The following is a 20,061-nucleotide window of genomic DNA, read 5'->3' as shown; positions in this document are numbered from 1 at the left end:
ATAATTAACAGCAGCTTATAAATAATTAATAAATACACATGGTGATTAGCAGCATCTATAACAAATTATTGCACTTTTTGTGGCCACGTATAAGTACAATTATTTAAATAAATAAATCATAAATAGATAAATCATATATAGATACAATTATTCCAGTATCCCCATCATGTTCTATTGAACTAGATCCATTGACAGTAAGATTGACAAATAAAAAGTTATTTTGAGTTCAGTTGACCATATTCACTACTTCACCAGTACTTTACAGCAACAAAACTTCTTAGAAAGGTGATGCCGCATAAAATTTGGAGCCAGAAAGCAGAAAGCAGAATGACTCATGAGCGATCACTGCTGTGCTTTTGAGCAAGGCACCTGGGAGATTGTCCCTGTAATAAATGTTCTGTAAGCTGCTTTGGATAAAAAGGTCTGCTGAATGACCGCTTCTTTCACATGACAAGCAGCATTATAGACTTATTGCAAGTCATTCTGTCAAAGTAGGCAAAGATTTGGAGCTTGAAGGAATTGGACCAGGTTGCTTGTCCAGTACATTTGGGGACTCTTTTACACAGACAGACCTGACTCAGGCAGATATATATATATATATATATATATATATATATATATATATATATATATATATATATATATGTGTGTGTGTGTGTGTGTGTGTGGCAGAGCCAGTGCTCATGGCCTCATTAAACTCAGCAAGATCAATCAGTGGTAGATCATTTTATGCCTCCCTTCAAATGCTTCAAACGAATTCTGTATTCAGCAGGTTACATCCACCTATACAGAGAGTACCTACTTTTACTTTTGCTGTACTGATGTGTCTTTAGGAGTTTACTTTCCGGATTAATTAAAAGTTAACAGGTTTAGAAAATGACAACATCTAAAGGAGATTTGCATTCAACCTCATCTTCTCCGTGTGTTTATCTCACCATAGCATGACATTCTGTTTACAGTTTCCAGCATTTACTAAAAAAAAATGAATATAATTTAATATATAAAAAAAAAATTACATATAAAATTCTCTAACATTTTAAATATTTATCAGTATAATCTATAGTTTCTGAAAATCCTCCATGTGCCCTATCATACACCCGGTGCAATGCGACACAAGGCGCAGCCCAAGTGTGTTTGCTAGTTCAGTCCAGCATCTTCCCGTCCAGCGCCACGTCGTTTAATTAGCAAATGCATTTGCACCCATTTGTGCACATTGTGCCCATGCTGGTCTAAAAAAAAGGTGTGTTCAGGTGCATTGCTGGCGCATTGCTATTTTAAGGAGCTGAAAATAGACTGCGCCATAGACCAGCTCAAACCTGGTCTAAAGTCTGCCGCAATGTTTTTTCTTTGTTATTTAAAGAGCGTGTTAGTTTAGGCGGGTCCACAACGCACATACATGCTGCTTATTAAACACAGGGACCCAAAGCAGCATACAAACATGCCAAATGTAAAAAATTTAAGGATTGCAATGCATAAGAATTTTTTGTAGGCTAATTAAATATAAAAATGTCTACATGTCATAATGGATAGTCCTTGCATGTATCAGAATTAGGCTATCTATTTACTCGCACATGAACAGCTCCGTTTCATCTTGGAGACGTGTTCTGTCTTTGTGCTTGCCAAATTCCACCGTGTAAATAGCAAATCCATCATGGCACAAGCGCAACTGGTTCTTAAAGGGAATGAAAGATGAGACTCTGGTTGGTTTATTGCACGTTACGCCCAAAAAACACCCATTACTCATTTAGAGAATAGGGACAACCTGTTTAGACCATGCCCTGGACATGCCAACCGTTTTTCTGTCGTTAAAATAGCAAAAGTGGATTTGGACACGCCCTGAATGCACCTGCGCTGTGCGCTTTACACTTTGCATTTAGATTGTTAAAATAGGGCCCTATATGTTAAATGCATAATAAAACGTTAATAAAACATGAATAAATTGAAAATGCTTTTTCCTTTACAATAATAATCTATGTTTGAACACCACTGTCTTTCACATATCTTTTAAGTTACACAAAAGAAAGTCATGCAGGTTTACAATGATATTAGGGTGATCAGTAAAATGATGACAGATTTTTATTTGTATTTATTTATTTATTTTTGCAGTGAAATATCACTTCAGTGTGTCATTCATATTAAAAAAATTATATATTATTGAAATACACTAATGAATTTCTTTGAATCTCATATCATTTTACTTGTATTTCAATTTAAATCCAACTGTGGGTACTGTACTACAGTACAAACAATGTCCATTTAACTATTTTGCAATAAATATTAATAATACTAGGCTATTAGGCTAAAGATTTTATCAGCAAATTGCCGTTTAATTCTTGGCCTCTTTTATGGGAAATGTCCCACTAATGAAAACAGACTATAGACATAAGATGACATGAGGACTGGAATATGTGAGTAGAGCAACACACAAAAAATGCACCTTGCCAATATTGGCAATATTTACTCTGCACTACTCACATATTATAGTGAGAATCTGTCTCCAGGAGAAAGCTATGTTTGCTTACAAACCAAATTACTTGTAAAAGCCACAATTCAGTCTTATAACTGGAGTCTATTTGGTTGTTGCAAAGAATTATTGTTATGCACACCTTTTTGTGGATTCTTGTCTCTTTTATTTATAGGTTCAGAAGAGAGAAGGGCGTTAAATCATAAGAAGAAAGGGAGGGAATGTGAATGAGAAATGTTATATTTAAACTCAAGCTGTCCAGATGAGCACCATGTCCCGTGAGCTAACCCACCTTCTCCAGCATATTTAATTCAGTTTGACAAACAAGCTTGCTAAGCAAAAAGAAGAACACATTATTTTGTTGGCACATACTGTATCTGAACAAACACACACACACACATACACACATACAGAGGGATTTCCCAATCTGACAGCACGCCATTTCCATTCTCACTGACTAACATAACAACCTGCCGCGATAAAATGATCTGTGAATTACAGAACTGCAGAGAGCGCACACACACAGCACGTGCGCTCACACAAACATATTTACACCTCCACATTCTATGTGTTTGTGTGTTAAAGAAAGAGACAGAGTACACTGGCCTAGAGCTGTACATATATAACATAAATGGATTTTCCTTCACTTTAAGAAACAAATCCTTTAACCTTTTATCTGACTCAGAAGGTCACACTCACACACTTACTCACACACTTGCCGCGGAGGCCAACTAGAGGTGAGGAATCACCATGTGGCCTCAGAATGCTGGGTAATGCAGTTTTAGGAGGAAGAGACTTTGCACCTTCTGCAAATGTGTGAGGTGATACTGCTGTTAAGTGTTTTCAGTTTCATCCCACTGGTAAAACTGCTGCTTAGGCAAAAGGAAACTAAAGTAAATCACCTGTTGCAACTGTAAGAAAACTAATTTACAAATTTTTATTTGAATTGAGCTAATTATCTGAAGCCAGAACCAGCTAGAATAGCATAGAAATCCCAGCTAGCAGATGAAATGAGTACTGCAGGCCAAATTCTAAATATTGGACAGAGCTGTTTCTTCTGCCTGCTCCTCCTCAGACTCCACGCTCATGCAGGTTGCCAGTTTGAGGACACGCAACAGGAATGAGCGCAATTAACAGTGGAAAGCGATGAGCCTTAAACTGTGAGTTGATGAGTTGATTTATCCGCATTTTTATATTGCTCAGATAACAGAGCTATTTAGTTGGATGTCGTGGCTATTTAGGTTGGGTAGAATCTATGATCTCTGGCCCAATTCATTTGCTTGCTTCCATGGTGGAAAAACACTTTATTTTCCACTAACTGGCAACCTGGGGTGTCAAAATCATATTGGGTAAATTGTAAATTATCTGTAAACACAGTATTTTTATGCTTTAGTACAGCCAGTAAAAAATACTCCAGCTTTAACTGTATTATTAAATTATGAGCAGCTTGAGAAGTTTCACAGTACAATACTCTTAAAAAAGTAGTTGGCTACACTTCAGTAAAAGTTATTTAGGGGTCAGCAAGATTTTTAACTCTTTCCCTGCCACTGACTAAATTTCTGTCATTTATGAGACAAAGCTTTCAGTCTACCCCTTCTGTGTTTTGATTATTGTTCTGAATTGGATCCAGGCATAGTCTTTCACAAAAACATAATTTTTTCAGCTTTTTGTTCAAAATGTTGCTTTGCCCACATGAAAGTGATGATAAAATGAATGTACAGAGCTAGAACAAAATGTTTTTGTTTGTTCATTCGTTTTTTTTTAAAACCAGAGGCTCGGTTCTTTGTTTTAACATATTCATACAACAAACATTCTGGGGCCCATGAAAATTTTGTGAAAATGATAAAAAAAATTGCGGGTGGTGGCTGGCAACTTGAAAAAAAAAACAACAAAAAAAAAAAACCCATGTGGGGAAAGAAATAAAAAACATAAATATCAGATACTTTTTTTTATAATTATAAACATGATAAAACTTTGTATCTGGGTAAAATTGCACCAAAGAATTTTATTTAATGGAAACAAATACAACATATTTTGAATTCAGGGTTTGTTTGAAAATTAATGTGGATACTGTTCCTTTAAATATACATTTGTTCTAGTTATGGATAACGGCTGGATCAATGGACAGAATGGATTAGGTGGGATCAACTCCGTGTTGAATAGGAGTAGTCAGTTCTGTTTACTGTAGAAAGCTGTGAATCAACATTAATCAGCAGTGAAACTGGAAAGACACTGAGCTCCCCTCTGAACCAGTCAAAACCTCCCCCACATGTCCTCTTTATCTCTACGGGTTGAAGGTCATACAGCCATCATCACCAGGTGAGGACAAACCCTGGTCACAATCCTAGATGTCCAACTGACCTTCAGTTATTGTTGCATTGCGGCAGCCACCCGCTACTAGACTGGTTTACTGCAACTCACTCCTCATTGGCCCTCTTAAATCCATACAGCATGTAATTTTATTAGTCATTCAGCTGACACCTTCTTACTCAAAGCAACTTAACAATATATTTATGACAGGAAACGCCTGCCCAGAGCAACCCTGGGTGAAGTGCTTTTCTCAAGGGTGAAATTGTGATGGAGGATACCAGTAGCTCTCCACTTTATGAATCAATCCACATCAACCTTCAGATTACTAGCTCAGATCTTAAACCATTAAGCTGCTACCTCCATCCCATTCGGAAATGCTGCAGCTTGTCATATTTAACCTCCATAAATTCTCACGTTATGTATTTGCTGAGCTCCTTGTGTGATGTAGCTGCCAGTATCAAATTCCACTTAGAGTTTCTAGCCAAGAGTGCAGGCATTGGCCTTGGCCCGTTACCCACAAGCTATGATCAGATCCTACAACTCAGTCCGGCTGAAGGGTTTGACTTCATATATCAATCAGAATCCATCCTGCTGTAACGAGCTCGAGGATTTAAAGCGGCAGACGCACATGCGCTCAGCATAAACAGACGATATCATTCGCTGGTGTGGACGCTAATATCATTATCTTTATAGTTATCGTTCTTGGTGTGAACGGGGCTTAAGTCTGCTTCAACCATTATTCATACATGGCCTGACACCTTTCCAAAACTTATTTTAATGAAGCACACGGAAAGTTTAATTAAGCCAGTGACTCTTCACAACACTAACGTCACCATCTTAATCTTCAGAGTAAATCAGCCTTATGCGTCAAGCTGACATCTTAATCTTCTGTGTGTTCAAGAAAACCATAATGTTCTTTCATGAGATAAAGATCAAGGAGTTTCTGCATTCTGAGATATGCTTTACAATTCACTCTTGTACGTTGGTGGTCACTTATCAATAGCCAAAGTCAAAGTGAGAACTCAATGCTAAAAAGCGGACAAATCCTGTCAAATTTTATAGAGCAAGTATAATGGACATATGAAATAAAATCCTCTTTTTTCCTAAGCTAAGCAGCTCTGCTGATCCCATCCTACCATTAGACTGGGTGATATGAACAAAAATTCATATCTCAGTATATATAACATCTATGTCACCAACATATATATGTGAAGTGACATACAGCCAAGTATGGTGACCCATACTCAGAAATCATGCTCTGCATTTTACCCATCCAAAGTGCACACACACAGCAGTGAACACACACACACCCAGAGCAGTGGCCAGCCATTTATGCTGTGGCACCCAGGGAGCAGTTGGGGGTTTGGTGTCTTGCTCAAGGGCACCTCAGTCGTGGTATTGCTGGCCCAAGACTCGAACCCACAACCTTAGGGTTAAGAGTCAAACTCTCTAACCACTAGCCCACAACTTCCCCATCATACTAATACACTTACTTGTTGGTTAAAAATCTACATGTCACATTTATTGTCCAACTACAAATATTTCAGCAAATTTTTTATTTTATTTAGAATTATTGCGCTCCTACTTCATTGTGCTCAGTCTGTTTGGCACGTATGCTCTTTCTAAATGAAGTCTGTAAAGCTTAGCAGAGAATTGCAAAGCAGAGGGCTCATAAATTTCAGACAGCAAAATGGAAATATTTCCATGACATTCTAACATTTGCAGACAGAGAGTATACCAGTAACGTGTAAGTAATGCATTAAAGGAAAATGGCACATCTCAAACACATTAAACAGCACGAGTAGTGTCTCTGTCAGCGGCACACACAGCCTTTCTGTCAGAACATCTGACGGGGCGAGCCGCTTTAAGCTATACATAACGAAACTATAAACTATACTGTCTCTTACAAGTTTTTAAAGCCCTTAATATAAAGCTAGTCACATGTTTAGAACAGATTGGATGATGCATTTTCTCTGCAGCAGCTCAGTCTGTGTCTTCCACTATATTTTTTAAATATATGTATACATACACACAGACACACACACACACACATACATATACATATATATATATATATATATATATATATATATATATATATATATATATATATATATATATATACAGTACAGACCAAAAGTTTGGACACACCTTCTCATTCAAAGAGTTTTCTTTATTTTCATGACTATGAAAATTGTAGAGTCACACTGAAGGCATCAAGGGCTATTTGACCAAGAAGGAGAGTGATGGGGTGCTGCGCCAGATGACCTGGCCTCCACAGTCACCGGACCTGAACCCAATCGAGATGGTTTAGGGGTGAGCTGGACCGCAGACAGAAGGAAAAAGGGCCAACAAGTGCTAAGCATCTCTCGGGGAACTCCTTCAAGACTGTTGGAAGACCATTTCAGGTGACTACCTCTTGAAGCTCATCAAGAGAATGCCAAGAGTGTGCAAAGCAGTAATCAAAGCAAAAGGTGGCTATTTTGAAGAACCTAGAATATGACATATTTTCAGTTGTTTCACACTTTTTTGTTATGTATATAATTCCATATATAATTCCACATGTGTTAATTCATAGTTTTGATGCCTTCAGTGTGAATCTACAATTTTCATAGTCATGAAAATAAAGAAAACTCTTTGAATGAGAAGGTGTGTCCAAACATTTGGTCTGTACTGTATATATATATATATATATATATATATATACACATATATACAGTACAGACCAAAAGTTTGGAAACATAGCTATTTTTAATGTTTTTGAAAGAAGTTTCTTCTGTTCATCAAGCCTGCATTTATTTGATCAAAAATACAGAAAAAAATGTAATATTGTGATATATTATTACAATTAAATTTTTTTTGTACATTTATTATACTTTAAATTATCATTTTTTTCTGTGATGCAAAGCTGAATTTTTAGGATCATTATCACATGATCCTTTAGAAATTATTCTAATATGATGATTTATTATCAAAGTTGGAAACAGTTCTGTTGCTTAATATTTTTTCAGAACATTTTTTAGGATACTTTGAAGAATAAAAAGTAAAAAAAAAAAAAGAAGCTGTTTTTAAAATATAAATATTTAGTAATAACAATATACACTACTGGTCAGTAATTTGGGGTCAGTAATTTTTTTTTCTTTCTTTTTTTTTTTTATAAAATCAATACTTTTATTCAGCAAGGATGTGTTAAATAGATTTTTTTTTTTAATAAATGCAGTTCTTTTTAACCTTTTATTCATCAAATATATTAGACAGCAGAACTGTTTCCAACACTCATAATAAATCAGAATATTAGCATGATTTCTAAATGATCATGTGATAGACTGGATGTTACATGTGACACTGAAGGCTGGAGTAATGATGCTGAAAATTCAGCTTTGCATCACAGGAATAAATAATTTTTTTAAAGTATATTCAAATAGAAAACTATTATTTTAAGTTGTAATAATATTTCACAATATTATTGTTTTTTCTGTATTTTTGATCAAATAAATGCAGGCTTGATGAGCAGAAGAAACTTATTTCAAAAACATTAAAATAGTAATGTTTCCAAACTTTTGGTCTGTACTGTGTATATATATATATATATATATATATATATATATATATATATATATTTATATATTTATATATATATATATATATATATATATATATAAATACTACACATTTTATGCAGGGAAATAAGAATTGTATAATTTTTCCAAAACTTATTTTACTGCAGAATTGATGTTTATTGTATACCATATGTGATCTTTAAATGATTTTGCACTATTTTTTTTTTTTATTATTTATTATTTTTATTATTAGTTTTCTTTTATCATTGTTGCAGATGTTTTTATTTTGCTGCATTGAGACTATATTAGCAATGCTGGAATTAACAAAAGTATCAATTAAACAACAACAATAAGGGAAGTCCCACCCTATGTTTAACAACTTAATTTAAGCCTTCCTCTTGATACACTGCTATAGTATGATGGAGGCAAGCTAAATTATTAACTACAAATTGCTCCCAAATACACACATCCAGACACACAAACCACACACACATGCCACAACACTTTTCAGCACCCAAAGAGATTTTTTAATCAATTATTCACATTAATATGTTGTGGACTAACCTCAGATGATACAAAGGGTTTGGTTAAAAGCCATGATACAGTCTGAGCAACCACACACACTAGGGAAAAGCTGTGCTGAGTTGCAGATACTGTATGGTGCACATCCTGCATGAGGTATTAAGTACAATGGACAGAAAATGGGCCATTAATAATGTGTGTTTGTGTGTGTGTAGACTACAGAGGTTTAATGTCAAGCTTGGGGCTTCATCTGCACTCTAATGCCTGACAAAGAACAATTTCCACTTAAACAGCATTAACATGTATTCTTGTCTTTCTAAGATAATAGTCACTTATGTGTTGTCTGTGCTAGGGCTGAATGATTAATTGCATTTGCGATAATATCGTGATATTAAAAAACGCAATTTTTCAACCACAGAGTAAGAGTGCGCTTACACTCGGTCACGTGACATGCGAGAGTACAGGTGTGTTCGATTTGAAGATCAATAGGTGTATGACATCAAAATATGGCGAGAGAAAGCATAAGGAGACATCTGCTCTCTTATAGCTCTTGCAGTACTTTGATGACACACACAGAACGGTCTAAGCAGCACTGCTTCAAGTCAAACACATCTAAGTGCAGTCTTCAGAGGAAGCATCAAGTTACACAAGTTATCAAGTTATCACGCTACAGTGTTTCCAAATTCGCGGTTTGGGGAATCCCTCCAAAAAAAAACGGAATTTGATTTTTACCAGTGGACCTTTTTTAGTTCAGTCAGTGTACTGTTTGAGTACATGAATTACTCCGGGATATTGGTTTGTTTGAACTCAGAGGAAGTGTCAGCCACATTAAAAAAGTTAACAGCTTAAGTCATTTGTGGATTAATGCGTATTGGAGACGCGAACCGTTTAAAATGATTCAGTTCGATTTGGTGAACTGGTTAAAAAAGATCCGGTTACATCGAATGATTCATTCGCGAACCGGATATGACAAACTGCTTTGTTTTGAACTGTCTTACAACAGACACGGAAGAGAAGACAATGCTGAATAAAGTCGTAGTTTTTGCTTGTTTTGGACCAAACTGTATTTTCGATGCTTCAAAAAATTCTAACTGACCCTCTGATGTCACATGGACTACTCTGATGATGTTTTTCTTACCTTTCTGGACATGGACAGTATACCATACACACAGCTTCAATGGAGGGACTGAGAGCTCTCGGACTAAATCTAAAATATTTTAAACTGTGTTCCAAAAATAAACAGAGGTCTTACGGTTTTGGAACAACATGAGGGTGAGTTATTAATGACATAATTTTGCAAATTGGGTGAACTAACCCTTTAAGATAATATATATATATCTAAAGTTAACAGACAGTGTTTAAAAAGTGCAGTCCACATGTTTACATATGTTTATTATAATGACTCTGAAAGTTGTGTGGTAAAGCAACAGATTTTTTTTTTATATTTCTGTAATCTACTTTAGTTTGTGTAACCTGTTACTGACTTTCATATTAATGTTTACACCAGGCTTATTTGTCAGTGCTTTATGTTGTCATAATTACTACAAGCTTACCAGGTTGGAAGTTCAACAAATCAGCCAATATACTACTGTGATTGTAATTGTTAAATAAAAATGTCATTCATATCAATTTATGCATCACCTAATTTCATCATAACATATAGGCCTGGTCTACAGAAAAGAACATTTATATTTAATCCATCTAATATTGTGTTGATAATACTATACAATGATTTATAGCTTGTCCTTTTTAATAATACAGTATATATAGAGCTTTAAAAAATAATTTCATTTTAAATAGCAATCGTATTATTGTAAAAAAAAATTTTTTTAAATAAATGAATGAAAAAAATCGCTATTAGATTATTTTCCAAAATCTTTCAGCCCTAGTCTGTGCTGTATAATCGGTCCACCAGTGCTGATTTCAGGACCACGGACAGCTCCACAGAACAGAGGCATTTTGTCAAGGCTGGACATCTTTACTTTAGTCTAGCACACAGCGTTCTTATCTCAGCACCACAACGATCACAGGCAGTATCTCTGGCTCTACAGTGAGCGTATGCCACAGTTATACGACCACAAACGGCTGCTAGACAGCTATAAGTGCTTTGATTTCTGGTCACTCAGCTCTGGCGGTAGCAGTGGGAGGTCGTGCTCTGTTTAGCACCATGGAGAGCTCAAGCACAAATTGGAACACATTATACACTTAAAAGTGCTCAATGCAAAAGCAAAAATCTCAGAAAAACTGCATTCTCGCTCTTTAAAAGGCAAGCTATCATTATCTACATAATCAAACAACTGTAAATACATAACCTTCACAAACATTAAAGAGAACCTCAATATTCATATTAGTGTTCAATCAGAATTTTTTGACTTTGACATTTGCTTCTTTAATCTTGAGTATCTGGTTACTTGTTTGTACACAGCATTTCCAGTCAGTAAACACAAATGGGATTTCCATATATTTGCATTTCATTCCTCTCTTTCACTTATCAGTTGTTATTAATCTTAGGGAGCTTTCTGGAGCTGCATTCACTGTTAAGCTACCACTGGAACAATGAAAGTACTTGTGAAAATAAATTGGATTGAACCGAATTGTTGTAATTTAAAATTAACTGGGCTGTTCTCTTTATGTGTGGGCGCTTCTGGGTGCGAAATGCATCTGGATTCACTTACACAAACGCGTGGTAGAGGAGCGCCCATCCTCGTGGTCTCTCGAGCGCGTCGTAGATGAGGTTCTGAATCCTTCGCTTCCTGATATTATTCCTCTTCACGGGACGTGTGTAGCCCAGGGGCGTCTTAGCGAGCAGACCGATGTTCTGTGAGCCCCGTTTAAAGTCCGGTTCCCTGCCCGAGCCGACGAGCAGCAGCGCGCCGTCCCGTTCCTGCCCCGCGCACTGCTCCAGGTCTGCGGCCAGCGCGCTCTTCCGCTCGCGCGAGTCCTCGGCACTGTTAGCGGCATTTCTGGACCTGATTCCCATGTTCACTGCTCTCGAGCCTCGGCGCCGCGCGTGTGGAAGTCCGGGATGGGGCACATGCCATGATCCGGACAGGGAAAGCGCGAACTCCTCAGTGGTCGTGGGTCATTTAAGGACCTCGTTCAGGAAGGGAGGCGCGAGGATGGGCTGTGGATTGAAAAAAAAGCATTCAAATCTGTCAAAAGCACGCACGATCCCATACATGACTTTCGGTTGCCAAAACGGTTCTCGAATGTGCATCCCGGTTCGAACGGAACAGCATACAAACAGAGTTTTATGCAGTACCATTCACCAACGAAACACCACGACCGACCGTACAGCGAGAAACAAACGAGTATCCAGATTCACGAGTCGGTTCTTCTAAGGGGATTTAAAAGAATACAGCGCGACGCTGTGATCCGATTCCCGAACGAATGACTCTTGAGAACCGATTCTCAAAGAATCTAAGAAAAACTTAAATTACGTTTGGCACGTCGGATTGAAAATTGAACAAGAACCGTTGATGTGTTATATTGTACGCATATGGCAACATGTAGTTAAATATGTTTTAGAAATTGTAGCCTAATTAATACATCAGATATGTTACCATTTTATTTTTGTTTAGTACTTTATATAGTAGCCAACACAACGACATAAAAGTCTGTAAAAAGTCATTTAAAAAGTCGTTAAAAAATTTTTCAGTAATTGTTATATAATGTTCTATCAAAATCTACAATAATTTCATCATTTGAAATTTCACTCTTTCCTAGAGTCTTCCGCGAGAATAGGCTACTAATGGAACCGCAAACGAATCGAAATCTAAACGCGAATCGTTGAATTGATTGCGATTCCCATATCTAATCGCAAACGCATGGTTTAATGATAAAATGTGCGGTTAGATATGTCGATGGGCTCAAGAGCGCTGACAAAGAGCATCTGGTTCATACCCAACAACGCCATTCAACAATTGCATCGCCTCGGCTCGCGCCTGTAGCCTGTACTGGGATGAGCAACACACGATGTCTGAAAGCATAAATAAAACGGCGGTTCTGCTGTCAGCTGTACAAACACAAACGCACACGGAACTGCCTTACCGTATTTTCCGCGTGACCGCATGGTTGCTGATTCGAATTTTTCTCGTGCTACCGTTGCTCGTTGAGATGAGGGAGGAGGCTCAGACGGTGCTTCAGACACAGGCGCGAGACAGAGAGCTTGTGGGCACGTGACACACTACTGACATAGCATCTCTGCGACCCAAAACCATCAAGAGGCTGCTGGAGATGCTTTCACATGAATCGCAAGGTGGAAGATAGCACACCCGAATTCCTCCCGGGTGGACTGCTGGTAATCTTAACCTAAATAGAGTCACAAGGTCCACATCAAAGATAACACTTGTGTTTCTACAACAGTGGTTTTCAGTCCTGGTCCTTGAGAAGCATTGCATGTTTTGGATGTCTATCTTACATGACACACCCAGTTCAGGTCTTAGAGGATCTATAAATGAGCATATGACATAATTTAGGTGCGTTATATAAGTGATAATATGCATTAGTCTGTGCTATATATTATGCAAGAAGCAGAAGGTCAAATGGGTGTCCAAATATATGCATTATTTATAAAACAGTAGGCAAACAATACTCGATGATCTACTGTATCCGCTGAGATTCTGTGCCAGTCTATAAGTACAGGGGATTTGAAAAGCATCAGGTTTAAAAATGTGAAAGTGGATGGAAAAATGTGAGAGTGGCTCTTTTCCATAACAATAAAATTTTATCTTATAATCCCCTTCATTAGTTTTTATTAGTTTTATATGAAAAACACAAACAAACAAAATGCAAGCATTACATGACACTTCAATTGACAGATGCCTGTACACAGAGTACCAAGATAAAAGTTTAATTGAATAACAGATAAAAAATCTGCTACCATAAATGTTGAAGGATGTAGCCCTGCCCCAGACTTTATTATTTAATTTTGGTACACTTGACACTAAAAAAATGCAACGTAAAATCAACGTCAAATATGACATATAATTCTAATGTTCTTTTAAACAAAAGTTCTTAAATCACAGGGAATTCTGGGAATGTCAATTATGGCTCTTTTTCACTTTCAAAAACTTGTATGCGTTGTCAGTTTAAAATGATAAAAACTCTCCGCCTCTATACAAACCCTCAGTGCAGGAACTGCGCATAAGTCTACACTCAGCATCAGATGGTTGCAGTGACATGTATCTCTCTCTCATTGCTTTGCTGTGTAAATTCCTCTTGTCACCCAGCATCTCCTGTCCCAGAAACCCTCTCTAATTTCTGCTCAGTCTGTCTCATACTGACAGACTGGAATCTGCAGATGCCTTGTGTCTGTGCTGCGAATAAAGAATAAAAGGGAAAAAAATATACAGAGAAAAACAATTCAAGGACAGTGCACCTTCACTACCTGCCAAAATATTGTATGAGTTAAAATTAGTGGTAAATCTGCCTCTTCAACTTGTCTCTTTTCATCCCATTTGCAATATTTATATATATATATATATATATATATATATATATATATATATATATATATATATATATATATATATATATATATATATATATATATATATATATATATATATATATATATTCAGCAGGTTTTTTTAAGTGAAGGGAAGTAAGATATCAATGATAACAGCAAATAATATTTAGCATAATATGATATACAAGAACACATTTCTGGTGTTGAAGCATTTGAGCCTTACTGATGGGGATGTGGAGGTACAAACGACCAAAAGGTTGGGAAACACTGCAATAAAGCACTCTCAACTGAAACTAAGAATCCCACAGGATTTCATTTATCATTAATGAGATTTACACTCTCTCTGAGAATTAAGTTTCTTAGGTTTCAAATCTCACACATCAGAGCAAATGAGAATATTTAGCTCACAGGGGTTTTAACAGTACACTTGCCATGTTAACTAAGGTTTCTTGTTTTCCTTTGTGTGCATGTTTGTGAATTAGATTTAGATTTGGGGGAGTTGTTTACCTCATCGTTGCCGTTTTCTAGTCTCTTTTGGGCAGTGGGAGTATCTGACTGCTCTCTGCTGAATTCCAATGCTTTTTACATGGCTATTCAAGATGGCTGCTGAAACACACACACACACACACACACACACACACACACACACACACACACAAAAGACCAGAGCTCTAAAATGATCCCATTTGTCCACAAAGGTGTAATTTCACATTGTTAAACTCAAAAACCACAGAAAAGCTCTGCTTAAATACACTGCTTTATGGGTTTCTCTAGGGTGACCCCAGTACCACAGTGAATTACGGGAACATACCTGTAAATCAAAACACAATCATGAATCTCTCTGTCTTTCTGCTTATCCAGTCACCAATGTCATTTCAAATCCAGTCCCAGTTCTCTTTTGGGACAAATATGGGACACTCTAGGTTGACCCCAGTACCACAGTGAATTACGGGAACATACCTGTAAATCAAAACACAATCATGAATCTCTCTGTCTTTCTGCTTATCCAGTCACCAATGTCATTTCAAATCCAGTCCCAGTTCTCTTTTGGGACAAATATGGGACACTCTAGGTTGACCCCAGTACCACAGTGAATTATGGAAACGAACCTGTAAATCAAAACATAATCATGAATCTCTTTGTCTTTCTGCTTATCCAGTCAACCATGTCATTTCAAATCCAGTCCCAATTCTCTTTGGGGAAAAATCAGTTAGATGCAGGTCTACTTAATTCCTCTCCCTATGAACACAGCCTAAGAGTATGGCTATAAATCTTTATGATTCATAAGCCATAAATTTAAATGCTTATAACTTCAAGCAGCTAGGAGAGATGCAGTTAGCTTCAGAATGACAGAGAGCGGCCATAGTTCAGTTTAGAGAGCCTGTGCCACCACCATCTGACACAAACGTCCCTCGGGACGGCAGGATCCTATGGCTACAGAAAGAGAGAGAGAGAGAGAGAGAGAGAGAGAGATTGAGCAAAGTGAGGATGAAAAAGACAAACCGATCAATAAAAGTGAAGCAACATCAAAAATGACCTGATTGTGGAGTTAGGCTCTTAGAAAGTCAGAGCAGACAGCATCTTCTCCTTGTCAGAGATTGGAGGAACAGCTGAGCCAGGGGATTTGAAGAAACAGTGTGGAGAGAAAGAAAAGAGAGAGCATCTTTGTCAGGGTGACAGGGGTTGAATAATTCAGTCTATGTCCAGCTGCTGCGTTAAATCATCATGTTTTATTCATCTGCAACAGTTTCAAAAACCTGACATTCAAATACATTAGGACAATAAGTCCTGATGTGAACACACATCTGGAGCAGAATTAACTTTTGGTATGCAGTTCTTAATGTGAAAAGCACATGAAGTGCAATGCACTTGCAGCATATTTCAACCAAATAACTACATTTTTATAATGCTTTTCACAAACGTTTCATTTAAGAAATTGTCAGACAAACTCAGGATTCAAAAGTATACACTGAAAATATGGTTTTCCAGATGTAGTTAAAATAATTAAAACAGAAATGTAAGGATAAGAAATGCACTACCCTTCAAAAGTTTGGAGTTATTTATTTGAACAAAAATATATAGCAAACACATAAATATAGTGAAATATAAAAATTTTCTTTATGAATATATTTTAACATTTATTTTTTCCTGTAATGGCAAAGCTGAATTTTCAACTTTATTCTCCAGTCTTCAGTGAAAATAATTGTAATATGCTAAATTGATGCTCAAGAAACATTTCTTATTATTCTCAACACCGAAAACATTGCTGCTTAATATGTTTGGAAACATTTACATTTAGTCATCTAGCAGATGCTTTTATCCAAAGCGACTTAAAATTGAGGACAATAGAAACGATCAAAATCAATTAAACATGCTTTTGTAGCATTATAAATGTTTTTTCTGGCACTCGCTGAAAAAAAGTATTAATTTCTTAATACTTAAAATAAATCTTACTCTCTCCCCCAAGCTTTTGAATGGTAGTGTATTATTATATTTCGAAGTCAATAAATAATAAAATTGTTTTATCTTGTTAGATATTCCTGCTTCCATTGAAACACAAGATGCTCTTCGGCATATCTCAAATCATAACATTGTTACAACATGAATATCATCAAGTTTTCCAACTTGTGGAGTTCATGCAGCTTGAGACACACAACCAATACATTCATGTTAATTTTTTCAACTCAACTTTTCACTCAATTTCTTATGCTGATAATATAATTCATAAAGCAACAATGAACTGTTCAACAATGAACAGATAAGGTCACTTCCTGTTTGTTGTTGGCGGCTGTACTGCGTTTGAGCTCCGTCACTATATTCTTTTCATTGACTATTTTTAACTCAAAAATCAATTGTATACATCATCGTTTCCGTTTATATAACGTGTGAATATATCCTCTATTGTATTCTACAACAAAAACAATCAGAGCGCCTCGCTATCACTAGTTTTATTTTGATCTCCCGGGTCCGCTATTAGCTTTTAGCCCGTTAGCATCAGCGGCGTGGTTGCAGCTAACTGCGCTAACATTGCTAATACTCTATTCACACACATTACCACTGCTGTACTCACTGTTACTTGCTTTAATGGCGGATGAATGTCTCCACTCTGTGCAGCTCGAGCTCGAGGCCGTGGGAAAGCAGATTCGCGACCTGGAGGTGAGGCAGGCCCAGCTGAGAGAGCGGAGAACCGCGCTGGAATCATCCCGGGCTGACGCTCACAAGTCCGGGGTAAGTATACAGCGATCTGTTAACAGTCCCACCACGTCTACTCCGTGTGTTTCTCTGCACAGGCCCGGTGCACCCAGGACGCGATCTTCCCAGATGTCCTTCACTGCGACGCCGGGACACCACGGACCCTGGGTGCATCCACAGCGGAGGATGCGAGCCGGGTCCCGGGCGACGACTTCTCCCCCTCCTGCCTTCGACATCTCCATCCGGAACCGCTTCGCTCCCCTCCGCGAGACAGGACGCGACGCTGTGATCATCGGAGACTCCATCGTCCGACACGTAAGTGCTACGTTAGCCGAAGGTAAAGTGCACACTCATTGTTTGCCTGGTGCTCGTGTTCTCGATGTTTCTGTGCAGATACCCGCGATCCTGAAGGTCGACGAGAGCCCCAGAGCGGTCGTGCTTCACGCCGGGGTTAACGACACCACGCTGCGGCAGACGGAGACGCTGAAGAGGGACTTCAGCAGCCTGATCGAGACGGTTCGCAGCACGACGCCCGCGGCGACGATCGTCGTGTCAGGACCACTGCCCACGTATCGACGAGGACACGAAAGGTTCAGTAGACTTTTTGCTTTAAATGAATGGTTGTTGTCATGGTGTAAAGAACAGAAACTGCTATTTGTTAATAACTGGAATCTTTTCTGGGAGCGTCCTAGGCTGTTTCGCGCTGATGGATTACACCCCAGCAGAATCGGAGCGGAGCTGCTCTCTGACAACATCTCCAGGACACTTCGCTCCATGTGACTAGTAAGACAATTCTCTAATAACTATTATGATGAGTTTTGTTCCACCCGCTTAAATGATAAAAGTACTTGTGCTGTAAAAACTATTAAGACTGTGTCTGTTCCCCGGATAGTGAGGTCAAAATATAATGTAGGATCTAGAAAAAATCTTATCGTAATTAAACCAGAAAAATGTAAAGTAAATGAACAAAAACAATTTTTAAAGTTTGGGCTCATAAATATTAGATCACTCACACCCAAAGCAGTTATTGTAAATGAAATGATCACAGAAAATAGTTTTGATGTACTCTGCTTGACTGAAACCTGGCTAAAACCAAATGATTATTTTGGTCTAAATGAGTCTACTCCACCAAACTACTGTTATAAGCATGAGCCCCGTCAGACTGGTCGTGGAGGAGGTGTTGCAACAATATATAGTGATATTCTCAATGTTACCCAGAAAACAGGATACAGGTTTAACTCTTTTGAAATACTTCTGCTAAATGTTACACTGTCAGACATGCAAAAGAAATCTAATGTATCTCTTGCTCTGGCTACTGTGTATAGACCACCAGGGCCGTATACAGAATTCCTAAAAGAATTTGCAGATTTCCTCTCAGACCTTCTAGTTACAGTTGATAAGGCGCTAATCATGGGAGATTTTAATATTCACGTTGATAATGCAAATGATACATTAGGACTTGCGTTTACTGACCTAATAAACTCCTTTGGAGTCAAGCAAAATGTCACCGGGCCCACTCATCTTTTTTTTAATCATACACTAGATCTAATTATATCGCATGGAATCGATCTTACTGCTATAGATATTGTACCCCAATGTGATGATATTACAGACCATTTCCTTGTATCGTGCATGCTGCGTATAACTGATATTAACTATATGTCTCAGCGTTACCGTCTGGGCAGAACTATTGTTCCAGCCACCAAAGACAGATTCGCAAATAACCTGCCTGATCTATCTCAACTGCTATTTGTACCCAAAAATACACATGAATTAGACGAAATTACTGACAACATGGGCACTATTTTCTCTAATACATTAGAAGCTGTTGCCCCCATCAAATTGAAAAAGGTTAGAGAAAAACGTACTGTGCCATGGTATAACAGTAATACTCACTCTCTCAAGAAAGTAACTCGTAGTCTTGAACGCAAATGGAGAAAAACTAACTTGGAAGTTTTTAAAATTGCATGGAAAAACAGTATGTCCAGCTATAGACAGGCTCTAAAAACTGCTAGGGCAGAGCATATCCACAAACTCATTGAAAATAACCAAAACAATCCAAGGTTTTTATTTAGCACAGTGGCTAAATTAACAAATAACCAGACGCCACCTGATTCAAATATTCCACCAACGTTAAATAGTAATGACTTTATGAATTTCTTCACTGATAAAATAGATAACATTAGAAATACAATAGCGAATGTAGATTCTACAGCGTCTAACACTTCAGTTTCATCCATCGCACCCAAAAATAAACTGCAGTGCTTTACAAATATAGGACAGGAAGAGCTAAATAAACTTATCACTGTATCTAAACCAACAACATGTTTATTAGATCCTGTACCCACTAAATTACTAAAAGAGCTGTTACCTGTAGCCGAAGAACCGCTTCTCAATATCATTAACTCGTCGTTATCTTTAGGTCACGTCCCAAAACCATTCAAGCTGGCGGTTATCAAGCCTCTTATTAAGAAACCAAAACTAGATCCTAGTGTACTGGCAAATTATAGGCCTATTTCAAATCTTCCATTTATGTCTAAAAT

The 20,061-nt window shown here is 37.5% G+C and overlaps 1 protein-coding gene across 1 annotated transcript in view; it reads right to left on the bottom strand.

The window, feature by feature from the left end:
- The window catches only part of LOC132096177 (potassium voltage-gated channel subfamily KQT member 3-like), a 31,746-nt gene extending 18,735 nt beyond the window's left edge, over window positions 1-13,011 (bottom strand). The window contains exons 1-2 of the mRNA XM_059501414.1: window positions 12,907-13,011; window positions 11,532-11,980 (exon numbers count right to left, since the gene is read on the bottom strand). Coding sequence (XP_059357397.1) covers window positions 11,532-11,836 — 305 coding nt within the window. The 5' untranslated portion in view covers window positions 11,837-11,980; window positions 12,907-13,011. The remainder of the gene's footprint in view (window positions 1-11,531; window positions 11,981-12,906) is intronic.
- Between the last annotated feature and the right edge of the window lie 7,050 nt (window positions 13,012-20,061).

This window comes from Carassius carassius, chromosome 20 (genome assembly GCF_963082965.1).
Source record: "Carassius carassius chromosome 20, fCarCar2.1, whole genome shotgun sequence".
NCBI lineage: Eukaryota > Metazoa > Chordata > Actinopteri > Cypriniformes > Cyprinidae > Carassius > Carassius carassius.
This window is presented reverse-complemented; position numbering and strand designations above follow the sequence as displayed.